This window comes from Otolemur garnettii, unplaced genomic scaffold (genome assembly GCF_000181295.1).
Source record: "Otolemur garnettii isolate 467f Iridium unplaced genomic scaffold, OtoGar3 scaffold00018, whole genome shotgun sequence".
NCBI lineage: Eukaryota > Metazoa > Chordata > Mammalia > Primates > Galagidae > Otolemur > Otolemur garnettii.
In genome coordinates, this window is record NW_003852413.1 from 22,934,755 (window position 1) to 22,950,123 (window position 15,369).

General features: G+C 41.5%; 3 protein-coding genes across 8 annotated transcripts in view; 2 read left to right on the forward strand and 1 right to left on the reverse strand.

The window, feature by feature from the left end:
* LOC105886664 (keratin-associated protein 4-5-like) overlaps positions 1-297 on the reverse strand; it is an 871-nt gene extending 574 nt beyond the window's left edge. For 2 of the 6 annotated variants that reach the window (XM_023511141.1, XM_023511140.1), the window contains exon 1: positions 19-297. In XM_023511141.1, coding sequence (XP_023366909.1) covers positions 19-297 — 279 coding nt within the window. Of the gene's footprint in view, position 1 lies in introns of all 6 variants that reach the window. The other 4 variants (XM_012802959.1, XM_012802958.1, XM_012802955.1 and 1 more) reach the window with 4 other exon arrangements.
* The window catches only part of LOC105886666 (keratin-associated protein 4-1-like), a 16,334-nt gene extending 12,764 nt beyond the window's left edge, over positions 1-3,570 (forward strand). Inside the window, 1 exon segment of the mRNA XM_012802961.1 lies at positions 3,510-3,570. Coding sequence (XP_012658415.1) covers positions 3,510-3,570 — 61 coding nt within the window.
* Positions 3,571-7,299: 3,729 nt separating this feature from the next.
* LOC105886655 (keratin-associated protein 4-9) lies at positions 7,300-7,875 on the forward strand. Its single transcript, XM_023511142.1, has 2 exons — positions 7,300-7,489; positions 7,520-7,875. The coding sequence occupies exons 1-2, from the start codon at positions 7,300-7,302 to the stop codon at positions 7,873-7,875; spliced, it is 546 nt and encodes a 181-aa protein (XP_023366910.1).
* The last annotated feature ends 7,494 nt before the right edge of the window (positions 7,876-15,369 follow it).

The following is a 15,369-nucleotide window of genomic DNA, read 5'->3' on the forward strand; positions in this document are numbered from 1 at the left end:
GGAGACTTGGCCACAGACTGGACGCAGGCAGCAGGAGGGGCAGCAGCAGGGGCGGCAGCAGCTGGGATGGCAGCAGGTGGGCTGGCAGCACTGGGGCCTGTAGCAGCTGGACACACAGCAGCTGGGGCGACAGCAGGTGGTCTGGCAGCAAGTAGGCTGGCAGCAGCTGGACACACAGCAGCTGGGGCGACAGCAGGTGGTCTGGCAGCAGGTGGTCTGGCAGCAGCTGGGTTGGCAGCAGGTCTCTTGGCCACAGCCCTGGTCAGAGCAGATGGAGCCACAACAGGAGTTGACCATGGTGTTAAAGGGTAGAGGTTCTGGATGAGTTTCTAGGAGAGTGAAGATCTTGGATCTGGAAGTCTTCTTGGCCCCTCTCCCCTTTATACCCAGCTGAAGATTTATTGTCACCATGTCATTATTTCCTTGTTATTACATAGCCTCCTGGAAAACTTAATCATTTAGTTACATAATTATGTGTTTCTAGTTAAATACTCTCAAATAGAGGAAAAAACACATTTCCCTTTCCTGGTGTGCTCCTGTATTTCCAATTGACACACTTTGTGATATTTCTTCCTTAATGGGGGACACCTTTGTTCCTGCCTACACGTGGTCTTTTACAAAGCACATGACTCTCTGATGTTTCAGCTTTAATTGGGACATTTCCTTCTATCTGTACATTGCTCTGTGAAAATCATGGAACATAGCTTTCCCATGCTAATATATCTTTTGTTGTCAAAGAATGCTCTGGTCAGGTGAAATGTTGGAAAGAAATGAGAAGGAAAAACTCATTTGAGGGGAGGCTGTCCCATCTATAGTGAGGATGACTGTGATCCCATGTGGGTATCTTGAATTTTCAGGGAGATGGATAGACCCTAAGGAGGATCAGAACTCCATGTTGGATCACCTTCCACAGTGTCAAGGTGAAACACTTGGCAATGATTTACTGCTTTTTTTTTTAAAAAATAAAAATCATTACTAGAAGTGAGTGAACATATTTGCTTAGATTAAAAATAGTGCTGGCTCAGCCCCCATAGCACAGTGGTTATGGTGCTGGCCACATACATCAAGGTTGGTGGGTTTGAACCTGGCCTGGGCCAGCTAAACAACAATGACAACTGCAGTGAGAAAATAGCCGGGCATTGTAGCGGGCACCTGTAGTCCTAGCTACTTGGAGGCAAGATATTCGCTTAAGTCTAAGAGTTTGAAGTTGCTGTGAGCTGTGATACCACAGCACTCTACTGAGGGTGACATAGTGAGATTCTGCCTCAAAAATAAATAAATAAATAGTGTCATTGGGGCCAGAGAGAAGCAAATGTATTAAGAATATTTTGGAGAGATAGTGGAAACTTATTCATGGAGTAGACAAGGGGGAGAGAATGGGATTAAATACGGGTCACCTAGAATTTTAGATTACAAACTGAACCTACCACAGTGCTATTAACTGATATGAAGAAGTAAAGAAACAAGTATGGGGAAGAGGGAAACCAATAGTTTTATTCTGATCATGTCAACTTGGAGATGGACATTATTCAATTTAAAGGAAAATATTGAGTAGAAAGTTTGTGGCTCAGTGGAAAAATCAGCATGAAACAGAGTAAGGAACCTGGTGTTCTTGGTCATCATGGGGTTGGATGGAGGGCCGTCAGGGAGCATAGGGCAGTAGCTTCCTACCAACAGAACTTCCATGTCTTAACAGCCAGCACAGTTGAACTGGTGCTGCTGGATGAACGTCAGACTGGCCTAGGATACCCTAGCCACCAAACTCTGAAGGTCATGATGAAGATGATAAAACATAACAAAGTTTTATTAATTTTTTCCTGTTTACAAAAGAAAAACAAGTTGTAATATAAAAGAAGAAAATACTATAATCCCATTAGTAGTCATCTACCCAGAATAAAAACAATAATTTTATCATAAGGACATTTGCACTCGATTGTTTATTGTAGCTCAATTTATAATGGCCACAATGTTGAAACAACCTAAGCTGTTTCGCAACCTAGCCCATCAACCCATGAATGAACTAATAAACTATTGTATATGTATACCATGGAATATTATTCGGCCTTAAAAAAAGATGGAGACCTTACATCTTTTGTATTAACCTGATGGAGTTGAAACAAATTCTTCTTAGTAAAGCATCAGAAGAATGGAAAAAAGCAAGTATCCAATGTACTCAATACTAATATGAAGCCAGTAGATGAACTAATACATGCCCACACAAGAGAAAAACTGAATTCTATTCAAGTTGGGGGCAGAGGAGAGAGAATAGAGGTGAGGAGAGAAGGGGATTGGTGAGTGCCCATCTAATGGGCATAATATAAGGGTATATGGCACAACTCCTGGGTGCAGGACACAACTACAAGGACTTCACCTAACAAATGTACACACTGTAATTTAATCATTTGTACCTTCATATTAATGTGAAATTAAAAAATTAATAAAAAAAGAAGAAAAAAGTATTAAGAAGAAAACTAAGTTTCCATAATCCAATCAACCCTGAGATAAATACTGTTACTATTTATGGTAAGCATATCAATAGTTTGCTATACACTTTTAAAAAATAATTGATTATACCTTATAATCAATTTTGAATATAAATGTTTTCAGTAGCTTAAGTACAGCTACCAATTCCAGTGGTGACTTCTGAAGGGTTGTGTCCATTCTAGATACGTATTTGATATTTAAAAAGTCAATATCTGTCATATTCAAATCCAGGGAATAGAGTGAGAATATAGTTTGAGTATCCTGGGGGTTCTCCTATCTTTGCCCCCTGACCACTTTTGGTTATATCTGACCACACTAGTGGATTTTTACCTAGACTTCCAATGCTAAGAGTCAACACTTTGGAGATTTGATTATATCTACACTGGACCTGTGACTAAACTAGTTTTTCATAAGAGATGTTACAAAAATAGTGGACATGGTATGAACCCCTAGATGGGGAAGAATGACATTTGTACTCCTTTGTGTCAAACTTCACATGACAACTGCTCTACCAAGAAGCTGGAGTATCTGTAAACATCGATGAGGCCTACAGAAAAGGAATGACAGAAGATGATTCAGGAGAAAAGAGAAGAGGAGTGAGAGTCAACACACTTATTTTAGAATAATTATCCAGAATCTGAACTGAGCTGATGTATACATAGGAAAGAGACACACAAGATGTGCTTCAGGAAGAGTCAGTAAGATAAATAATACTCCCTTTGGGAGGTGGGGAGAAAATAATGTATTTTATCCAAGTCTGAAAACATAATATTCCCTAATTTAACAGCTGCTAACTTATTAGGATAAACAATAACAAGGAAAGAGCTCTCTTAGAAGGGCATAGAGGAGATGTATGGGCAGAGAGAGTTCCAGATTCAAGAAATATACTCTTTTGAAAACCCACCCAGAACCTCTACCTCTTACACCATGGTCAGCTACTGCTGTGGCTCCATCTGCTCTTATCAGGGCTGTGGCCAAGGCCTCTGGCAGGAGACTTGGAGCTGCTGCCAGACCACCTGCTATAGAAACACCTGCTGGTACCCCAGCTGCTGTGTGTCCAACTGCTGCAGGCCCGAATGCTGCTAGTCTGTGTGTCACCCTTGCTGCCAGCCCACCTGCTGCAGACCACCTGCTCCCGCCCCAGTTGCTGTGTGTCCAGCTGCTACAGGCCCCAGTGCTGCCAGTCCCTGTTCTTTTAGCCCACCTGCTGCTGCGCTGCCTCCTGTATCTCCGGTTGTTGCAGGCTTTCTTGCTGCATCTCCAGCTGTTGCCATCTCTCCTGTTGTGGTTTTAGCTGCTGCCATCCCAGATGCTGCCAGACCACCTGCTGCAGGATCACCTGCTGTAGAGCAGTCTGCTGCCATCCCAGCTTTTGTGGCAGTTCTTGCTACTGAGTGTCCTACTCTGGATCCATGAACTATCATGCCCCCTCATCCTTCAGTCCAGGCAGAGAGCATCTATTCACAGAATGCAGAGACTTCCTGAGGATATGAACTTACAAACAGACCCATGACCTAATTTGAAAACCCTGGTCTCTATATTATTTATTTCCTTTACAGAAACTTTTGATTACGATTGAGTCAGAATTTATAGTAATATTGTCTCAACTAATTTAAAAATTCCTGATTTAGAATCAAAATACCAGAATTGACCGGGCACAGTGTCTCACCTGTACTCATAGCACTCTGGGAGGCTAAGGTGGGTGGGTTCCCTGAGCTCACAGGTTTGAGACCAGCCTGAGCCAGAGCAAGATCTCATCTTTAAAAATAGACAGGCATTGTGGCAGTGCCACAAAGGAAGGACAGCCAGGAAGAAACGAACAAACAAAATATCAATACAACAGTAAAACACCAATTAATAAAATGGGAGTGTTAAGTCCTTAGCTGCCAATAATTACCTTGAATGTCAATGGATTGAATTCTAAACTCAAAAGCAAAGCGTGGTTGAGTGGATAAAAGGCAAGACCAAACAATGTGCTCTCTACAAAAGACTCACTTTAACTTTAAGAACACACACAGGTTGAAAGTGAAGAGGTAGAAAAATATATTTTATGTAAAATGGTAACCCAAAGAGAGCAGAGGTAGCTATATGTGTATTAGGCAAACTAGACTCTAAGTGGGAAACTATCAGAGGAGACAAAGAAGGTCATTATATAATGATAAAGAGATCAGTTCATCAGGGTGATATAACAATATACTAGTAAATATTTTTGGATCCAACATTGGAGCATCCATGAATAGAACATAACTGAATATATATAATATATAAATATATAAACTAGCAGAACTTAATGCATATATAGTGTATATATAGTGTGCCAAAAATGTATACACATTTTCAGAAAGGAAAAAACTGTATTAAAATTGTAATACTCAACATATACTGGTTATAAAAGATGAATTCAAGTCTCATTGAGCAACTCTTCTAATTGCAGAAGTCAAACATATAAATTTAATACATTTTTTTCCTTTCTGAAAATGTTTGTACTTTTTTTTGCTCCTTTTTATATGTATGTACAGAATTACCTATATATACAAAATATATGACTGAAAAGAGAAATAAGTGACAATGTAATAATAGTAGAGGACTTAAGTACTTTATTTCCAAAAATGGACAGATTGTCCAGGTAGAAACTCAAGAAGAAAACAATAAATTTAAACAATCACATAGACCAAATAATCCTAACAGACATATACAGAACATTCCATCCAAAAGGAACAGAATAAAAAAAAAAAAAAAAAAAAAAAAGGAACAGAATATACATTCTACTCAAGTGCTCATGAAATCTCCTCTAAAATAGGTAATAGATTAAACTACACCACAATTCTTAACAAATTTAAGAGAATTAAAATCATAGAAAACATTTTTTCCAACAATAACTGTATGCAACTTGAAATCCAAAACCAGAGGTAAATTGGAGAATAAGAAAGGTGGAAATTAGGCAGCATATTCTTAAACAACCAGTGGTTCAAAGAAGAAATTAAAAGGGAAATAGAAAAATACCTTCAGAGAAATGAATCCAAAACCACAACTTACCAAAATGTATACAATTCAGTAAAAGCAATTCTAAGAAAAAGGTTTATAGTAGTAAATGTTTACATGAAAAGTAAAAGTCTCAAATAATATTCAAATTTAAACCTCAAAGAACGAGAAAAAAAAATAAGCCCAAATTTAGTAGAAGGAAGGAAATAAGGAATAGCGCATAAATAAATAACACGGAGGATAGAAAAACAATAGGAAAGATAACTGAACTGAGGGCATTTTAGAAAAAATAAGTAAAATTGACAGACGTTTAGCTAGACTAACCTTGAGAAACAGAGTGAAGACTCCAATAAAATAAAAAATAAAAAAAAGACATTCCAAACGATACTACAGAAACACAAAGACTCATAAAAGACTGCTAAGAGTAATTACAAGACAATGTTTGGATAACGGAGGAGGAAGGGATGAGTTCCCAGAAACAATTAATTTACTCAAGAGTGAGTCATGAAGAAATAAAAAATACAAACAGACCAAAAATGAATAAAAGGAATGAACTAGCAATAAAATGCCTCCAATAAAACAAAGAACCCAGGCCCCGATGGCTTCACAGGGGGAGTTCTACCAAGCGATTAAAGAAAGATTAATGCCAGATCTTCTCACACGCTTTTGAAATTGTGAAGATTAGATAACTTTTCTAAACGTTGTTTAGGACGCCAGCATTACCCTTAGAACAAAACCAGTGAAGGACAATAAGAAAAGAAAATTGCCTGATGAACATAGACACAAAAATTCTCAACAAAATATTAGTAAGCCAAATTAAAAACACATTGAAAAAAATCCTGTGTCTCAATCCCATGAAACTTATTACTGGATTGCAAGATTGATTAAATATCCACAAATTAATAAACGTGATACACCACATTAAAAGAATGAAGGACAAAAACTCTATGATCATTTTAATAGAAGCAAGAAAAGCATTTGAGGAAGTTCAAGATCATTTCCTGATGGAAAACTCAGAATAAGAAAGGAGCCTCAAAACAATAGAAGCTATATATAACGAATGTACTGCTGACATTATCCTTAACGAAAAGCTAAAACCCTTTCCTCTAAAAACATCAAGACAAGTTTGCCCACTTTCACTACTTTTATTCAATATAGTACTGGATCTCCCAGCCAGGGGCAACCAGCTAAAAAAGGAAATAAAAAGCATCCAAATTGAAACGAAGAAGTAAAATTGTCTGTGTTTACAGATGACTTGGTTATATGTAACAAAAACCTTGAAGACTATAATTAAAGCATTTGGTAAAACAGGAAAGAAAACAATTCCATTAAAATAGCATGGAAAGAAATAAAGTACTTAGATTTAACCATCTGACAGATAATGAAAGAGCCATAGAGTAAAACACAGCCTTCCCTTCCTGAGTCACCAGAAAAAATTCTGGGCCTATCAGAAGCATCATCATGCCACGGCCGACATGAAGTACCTGCAAATGAGACTGAAGCTCACAGCACCTACTGGCAGAATGTCGTGCGGTGGCTCTGTTTGAGGAAGCCAAAGAAAGGACACAGAGGTGATTCAGAAGAGCTGATGGAGGAAACACACAGCAGGAAAGGAAATGTTTTCCATCCATGTGAAAATTTAACCAGGGAAATAAGCTTGCCTAATTTGGATAATTAACTATTATCAGGAAAACAATGACAAGGAAAGAGTGGTGCATCCAGTGACAGCTGTACCTCAGCCGGGTATATAAGGGCACCTGGGGTAGGGAAGACCTCCAGACTTCCTAAACCAACCTTCCCAGAAACCCACGTAGAAACTCTACCCTTGACACCATGGTCAGCTCCTGTTGTGGCTCCGTCTGCTCTGACCAGGGCTGTGGCCAGGAGACCTGCTGTCAACCCAGCTGCTGCCAGACCACCTGCTGCAGGACCACCTGCTGCCGCCCCAGCTGCTGTGTGTCCAGCTGCTGCAGGCCCCAGTGCTGCCAGTCTGTGTGCTGCCAGCCCAGCTGCTGCCGCCCTAGTTGCTGTGTGTCCAGCTGTTGCCGTCCAGTCTGCTGCCAGCCCACCTGTTGCCGCCCCAGCTGCTGTGTGTCCAGCTGCTGTCGCCCTAGTTGCTGTGTGTCCAGCTGTTGCCGTCCAGTCTGCTGTCAGACCACCTGCTGTAGGACCACCTGCTGCCGCCCTAGCTGCTGTGTGTCCAGCTGCTGCAGGCCCCAGTGCTGCCAGTCCCTGTGTTGTAAGCCCATCTGCTGCCGCCCCAGCTGCTGCCAAACCACCTGCTGCAGGACCACCTGCTGCCGCCCCAGCTGCTGCGTGTCCAGCTGCTGCAGGCCCCAGTGCTGCCAGTCTGTGTGCTGCCAGCCCACCTGCTGCCGCCCAGTCTGCTCTAGTGGTTCTTGCTGCTGAGCACTCCAACCTGCACTGATCTGTTCCTCATTAACCAATTCTGTTGATATAGTGCATCTGTGAGACAAATCACACGAGGCCAGTTAGCTCTAATTCTTAGATTGAGTCTGGCTTCCAAATATACTGTCCCCACCCCATCCCTGTTACTATTCCTCTACTAAATAAACAACAAGTTTGAATGTTCTCTGAAATAGATCTACGGCCATGTCTTCCCAGTTGAAACATCTGCTTTCTGTCATGATTTCTTACATGGAAATAGTACTACGTCTTTAATAAATCTTTTTCCGGACATACTAATGTATGGGTATCATGTCTCATTACTTTTCCTTCTTGAATTGTCATCCACCTGTCAATTTTTTGGTTGTTCTTCTCTGCAGAGAGAGAAGACTATAGCAGATGATTTCAGGGACTCCACCCCCAACTCCCCAGCACTCTGCATTCTAATAGAGGAAGAGGGTTTCTTGGAGTAAGCACCTGAGCTTTCTGTGGAGGACTTTCTCTGGATACAGGAGCAAGCTTGGAGGCTGGAGAGTTTAAACCTCTGGGACCCGCACTCAACTAAAGAATGGGAGTTGGTGGATAATTGTCCTAGATTATCTCCCCTCGAGTGGGGGCTCTGTCAGGCCTGTCTTCCAGAGGTCCTCAGTGGGCTAGAACTCCAGCTGCCTTCAGAGGAATGCTGGTTACTAACTCACCCTCTATTCACTCCCCTTTCTTCCCTGGACCATTTCCCAAGTTCCCCACAACACTTCTTGGGTTCATCTCCCAAATATACCCACGTGATCTCGAATTCCTTTTTCTGCCTCTGCTCCACAAGGAACCCAATCTAAGTCACCAGTGTTCCTAATTTCAGTTTTAGTACCATTCTGAGCACTTTTGTGGTTAACTTTTGAGTTTATTGTCAACTGAACTGGTTTTCTATCTGCTGAACATTTAGCAATTTCTGCTTTTCAATTTTTGCACAGATGTTTTAGACTAATCATCGTATCTGAGGTCTGGTGTAAAATCACCATGTTAGTAACTCTCATCCCAGTGGAGAATGTGTTAGAAGGGAGACACCCTACACCAGAGGTCCTCAAACTTTTTAAACAGGGGGCCAGTTCACTGTTCCTCAGACTGTTGGAGGGCCAGACTGCGGGCCCAGGGATGAGTCAGCTGCTAAGCAGGACAGGCAACAATGGCAAAAACACCAAGCAGGCTGGATAAATGTCCTAGGTGGACTGCATGTGGCCCGTGGGCCGTAGTTTGAGGACAACTGCCCTACACTAAGCCACATTCACAAAAATCAGATCTTAAAGCAGGGATTCTTACACATGTGATTTATATAAAAAGAAAACACTCTCGGGAGAAATCTGTAGGAAACTGCAGGGAACAGGATGTGGTAGTAGAAGCAACTTAGTTAACATGTAGGTTCAGTTCAGTTGTATTCCTGACTCCATTGGAAGCTCTAGACCAGTCTTTACCAACCTTTTTTGATCTCATAGCATACTTGAACCTATATTTAAACTTTCACAGTACACTTAAATTATGTTGAATAACAACAACAGCAACAAAAAGAGTAAAAAAAGAATGTACTTACTGAGCTTTGAACTTTGTTCAAAAATAATTTAATTAATGATCTTTAAAAATGTTCCAGGCACATTGGTTGAAAATTACTGCTCTAGAGTGTAAATGGCACCACAGACCTACCCAAGGGTTGGACTTCCATCTGTGCACAGCACTAATCACTAGGTATGGGCCACTCCAGAGAGAAAGAGGCCACAGAGAAGGGGGTGGGTTCCCTTCCAGTAAAGGGGACCTGGTTAGAGCATCATAAATTCCATTCAGCGCTGCTCACCCCCATTTACTTCTCTCACTAAACTCACTTCAACTTGGTCACACTTTTTAGTGGAACTTACAAGGGGAGGGTCAGTGGGCTGTACTTCTGCTGGCCTAAGTGACTTGCCTGGTGGAGTTACTAACCTAGGAGTCCTGAGCACTGGTTATTGTGTCTTTATCAAGGGCTGTGTCTGTAGCCCTTGTCCTTCCCAGTGAGAAGTGGAACTAAAAGTACCAGGAATGCTCCCAGACATCACCTAGGTGCTCAATATTTCTTTCTTGCCCCCATTGTGCAGCAGTGTCCTGCTTCCTCACAAGGACAAGGTCAGTTGCCAGCATGACTAGCTTCCTTCTTCACATGCTGATCCCCTGGCACTAGAAGCCCAAACTGAGACGTTGGCAACCATAACTGTAATTCTAATCAGACCCTTCCTGTGTCTCCTGGAAGTGGCTCCTCCTATCTTGGAGTCAGGACCCTCAGATCCACAGAATGTAACTTTGCATGGGAAGGAAGCAAAACTTCCCCCCAAGTGGTCAGTGGGAGTGAAGGTGTGGGGGGCAGCTCCTCTTTCTGCCCCCTGGTTTTCCACATAAATGTGTTTTCCCTACCGGGGACACAGCACCGTGTGACGGTGTGTTCTGCATCCTGGGGGACAGTGCTCCCTCCTCACAGGTGTCCTTTCTATGCTGGCACTGCAGCTATGGCTTCAAAAGGTGGCTGCATCACACTATTCATTCAACTGCTTCTGGATGGTGCAGTATAAAGTGGGGCCAGTGGATCCCACATCATCTGTCCACTGCCACCCATCCTGTACTTCACATGGGGTCATTTTGATCAAAGATGAAGGATGCTGCTACCTCCAGCATTTTGGGGTGCTCATATGACAGTGCTGGCTAGGGCATGGCAAATAGAAGATTCAAACCCCAGCCAGACTGCCTGTTGTTCCCCACCAGGAGCAATCCCTGGCTGCTCTTCTCATGGCATGGCACCTTAGTAGAGTCCAGTGTCATCTCAGACCTGAGTGACAGGAATATGTATATTCCACTTTCCTCTGAGCAAAGTGAGGCCACTACTCTACATACCTGCTGTGATCTTTCTCCTGGACTCGCCTTTCCTTTGCTTGGTGAGTTCTACATCTGATGATTTTCCAAAGTCTGGAAACTTGGGTGAGGGATTATGGCTTCCTAATGGAGCAACTTATTTCAACCTTTGCTCATTTAATCTTAAGCTCTTTAAATATACTTACACATGTACACACGTGAATACACAGATGAGATACAGATATACAGTTGACCCAGGAGTGCTAGTGGCACCAATTGCCTGCACAGTCAGAGATTCAAGTATAACTGTTGACTCCCCCCAAACTTAAATACTGTTGGCCCAGTGTTGACCAGAATCCTTGCTGATAACATAAACAGTCAATCAGCACACTTTTCATGTATGATGTACTATATTCTTAAAATAAAATAAGCTGGAGAAAAGAAATGTTATTAAAAATATCACATGGAAGAGAAAATATATTTACTATTCATTGAGTGGAAGTGGCCCACCATGAAGGTCTTCACCCTGTCTGTCTTCACACTGAGCAGGTGGAGGTGAAGGAGGAAGGAGAGGGTTGGGCCTTTCTGTCTCAGTAGGGGTGGAAGCAGAAGAAAATCCACATACATGGACCCATGCAGTTGAAACCTGTGGTACTCAAGGGTCAACGTAGATACAAGTGCAGATGTAAACATAGACACAGATACGGAGCTACAGAGTCAGCTGTGGCTAGATCCTTTCTGGCTGCCTGTCTCCTGGTCTAAGGAGCACCACGTTCTGTTACCCATGAGCACGGAGCCCTGTGAGTCACACTGTGCCCCGAGTGCCATTCTGAATGTGCCGTATGTCACATAATTATACCAACATTAATTCTTAGTTAAATGCTGTCTCTCAGCCTTGCTATTCTAGAATCATATCATCCTTACCTCTACTGGGGAACTCAGTTATGCACAAAATATTCCTTATCAGGAATATCAACTTCATAGTAGTCACTACTGGATTTCTTAGTGTTGCTAGTGACCCCTAACCTGCTGGACCCTTACTACCTTAGTAAACAAAGTTTCTCCTAGGCCTACCCAACAGACACAGTCATCCCTTTGAGTTTACTGGCCTTTAGACTAGATCTGCTCTAGTGTTTCCACTTGTCTTCCCCTCTCCTGTGGGTGGTGTAGTACTTCATAAGTCTATACTAGTCATCTACTGTTACATTATATGACCTCATAATTTAGCAGCTTCAAACAAGACACATTTACTATGTCACAGTTTCTGTGGACCAGGAATTCAGATAAGCTTTAGCTTCATTCTCCACTTTGTAGTTTTTTATAAGGTTGCAATTAAGGTGTTAGCTGTCACTGGAGTGACATCTGATGTGTCTCTCCATTGTGACATCTAATGGAGTTAGATCCACATCAACCAGGAAGGATCTGTTTCCACGTCCATGCACGTGGTTATTGACAGGATTCAGCTCCTGAAGGTCCATTGAGTTAGAGCCCCAGTTCTTTGTTGGCTGTTGAATGGAGCTTGCCCTCAATTTTTTACCACGTGGATCTTTTCTTCACAGCAACGGGCTTCATCAAACTGAGAGAGAGTTTACTAACAAGATGAAAGTGTACTTACTTAATCATTTAAGGTTGCCATATGGCATTCATTAGAAATAAATTCCTTAAGGGGAGGTAATTACATAAGACCATGAACACCAGAAATAATAAGGGGCATCTTAGAGGCTGCTTGCCCCAGATAATACATGACATTGATCAAAAGAATTAAAATACAGAATACATGTAGTAAGATTCCATTTATATAAAATTCAAAAATATGTAAAACTAAACTGTATTATTTAGGGATACATACCTTCAAATCTAAGATAATTCTCTATGTTATATAGATACTATACAATTAATTAAATTTTAATCATTTAAAATTTAAATTTTAAATGATTTTAGTTGCTTGGGTTCCCAATTAAATTTTAATCATTTTAGTTGGTGGAATGGTGGAAAGGAAAACACACACGCACACACACAGAGAGAAAGGTTTGGTAGCCCTCTCATTACAAGTTGGTTGGGCATAATGTAAACACACTTCTGCCTTGCTTAATCACAGAGTGCCGCCCGTTTAGGTTTCAAAGGCAGCAGTAAATTGGGCGTAGCTGAGTGGAGGCTAAAAATTAACCAGCCATCTCTGTTTCAATTTGTAAGAAAACAAAAGTGGAAAGAAAGTTCTAGACCAAAACACATTTACAGTGAAGAAATATTAAGATAGTGCCTACTTATGGTGGTGGAGAATTTCCTAAAGTGACATTTGGGAACTTTCTGGCATAATAGTAATATTCTTTTTCTTGATGTGTGGGGGTTACAAGGAGGTCTCCACTTATCAAAACTCATCAGATAGTACACTTAGGATCTGTACATTTCCATGTAAATAAATTTTAATACATCGCAAAAAGTAAATGAAAACTGATTAAAATTTATTAATAAAGCTACCCATGTGTCATGTTAGCTACTTCGCTCTAAGCACGGTTGAACTCCACTACTATGAGTGCCTTTGATGTCACTTTACTATACTATATTACAATTATGTGTATGGTCCTCCCACTAACCTATGACTCTCTGGGGAGACCCTAATCACGTTTGTAATCCCAGTGGCTGGCAACCTGTATCTCTCAGATTATCCATTCACCAAATCTGTTTAATAAACAGAATGGGGTCTTAAACTAGGCACTTCTGCAAAGCTTCAATGGTCAGAATGAAGTATGAGGTCTCTAAGTATGGTCACTGAATCTTTAGTGTGAACATCACCTGGGCTTTAGTTAAAGCTGAGTTTCTACTCAGCAATAGGACACTCTGGGAGCAGGAGCAGCAATCTGTCTTTTAACAAGATGCAGATGATTCCGACGCATGCTTACATAAGCCCACCACTACACAGAGGATAAGTAGAAACATACTTCAGGAAGGTGGGACTTACGAAGACTGACATTTCAAATGTCATCGATATCTCAGCTCTGGAAGTAGGTTATGATGAGAAGCATTTTCTACTTTTTTTTTTGAGGACACAGTAAGAAAGGAGTAGAGAGACAAGTTTAATTATGCAACAGTTTTTGCTTTATTGGAGAAATATTTTTAATTACGAATATGATACATGCAAATCAAAACCGCAGTGAGATATCACCTAACCCCAATGAGGATTGTGAGAAGGGAATCCTCATTCTCTGACAAGAATGCAGCCATATGGGGAGCCAGCTGGTGGGAAGGAGCAGGTCCAAAACTAAACTGGATGATCACAGTGAACCCCCTGCCCACCCCCTGGAATGCCTCAAAGACAGTGTTCCTGGGAAACAACAGAACAATAACTTTTCTCTGGCCCTGGCTGGGGGCCAGTTAAAGGAATAACTTCTAGATTTGTCCTGAGTGCAAAAATTAGTCCCTCTCAGAAGGGATGGCTCCCTTTGGGAAGCCCCTGCCACATTCAACCCTATTATCTCCGATAAGGGATAATAAAAAGCCTCTTGAAACTATGTGAAAGTGAGCTGGCTCACGGGCAAACTCCACTCTGCTTTTTTTCTCTCCTCCCACTGCTAATAAAGCCTTTCCAATCCCTACACTATCCTACTCTCCTTTTCACAGACTCTTCCCCTGACTCTACCCTTGATCCCCTCAAGAAGAACTTATATTAAAAAGTCCAAAAACAATAGATGCTGGTACGGATGCAGAGAGAAGAGAACTCTCATATCAGTGGTTATCAACCTTCCTAATGCTGCAATCCTTTAATACAGTTCCTCATGTTGTGGTGACCCTCAATCATAAAATAATTTTCATTGCAAAGGGAAGGTTGAGAACCACTGTTTATATGCTGTTGACAGAACTGTAAACTAACATGGGTTCTATGGAAAATTGTATGGAAACACCGCAAAGAACTCAAAGTAGACCTACCATTTGATTGAGCAATCCTACTGCTGGGTATATACCCAAAGGAAAAAAGGTCATTGTATAATAAGAGCACCTACACGTGAATGTTTGTAGCAGCACACTTCACAATTGCAAAGATGTGGAAACAAGTACCCACCAATACGTGAATGGATTGATAAAATGTGGTGTAAGTATACTGTGGAGTACTACTCACCCATAAAAATGGTGATCAAGTATCTTTTGTGATACCCTCTAAGGAACTGTAAACCGTTCTTCTAAGTGAAACATCACTAGAACAGAGAAACAAACACACGTACTCACTACCAAATTGGAACCACTCGATCGACATATACGTGCACAGAGGGATGAAAATCTCCATGAAAATCTAGCTGGGGGGATGGAAGAGACCAGGATGGCTAAATTCACAACTACACTGCCCACTGGGTGAAGGTGACACTTGTAACTTTGACTCAATCTGTACAAAAACAAAATGTGTAAATAAAACATGCGTATACCCTAATATCCTGGAAAAGAAAAAGAATGTGATACATATGACACATTGAAGTTATATCGACTCAGCGCCTGTGGCTCAAGTGGCTAAGGCACCAGCCACATACACCTAAGGTGGCGGGTTCGAATACAGCCCAGGCCCACCAAACAACAATGATGGCTGCAACCAAAAAATAGCTGGGCATTGTGGCAGGTGCCTGTGGTCCCAGCTACTTGGGAGGCTGA

Coding starts and splice junctions, on each gene's coding strand:
- LOC105886655 (XM_023511142.1), top strand. CDS start 7,300: ATGGTCAGCTCCTGTTGTGGCTCCGTCTGCTCTGACCAGGGCTGTGGC. Junction 7,490..7,519: donor GCCCAGCTGCTGCCGCCCTA/GTTGCTGTGTGT, acceptor GTTGCCGTCCAG/TCTGCTGCCAGCCCACCTGT.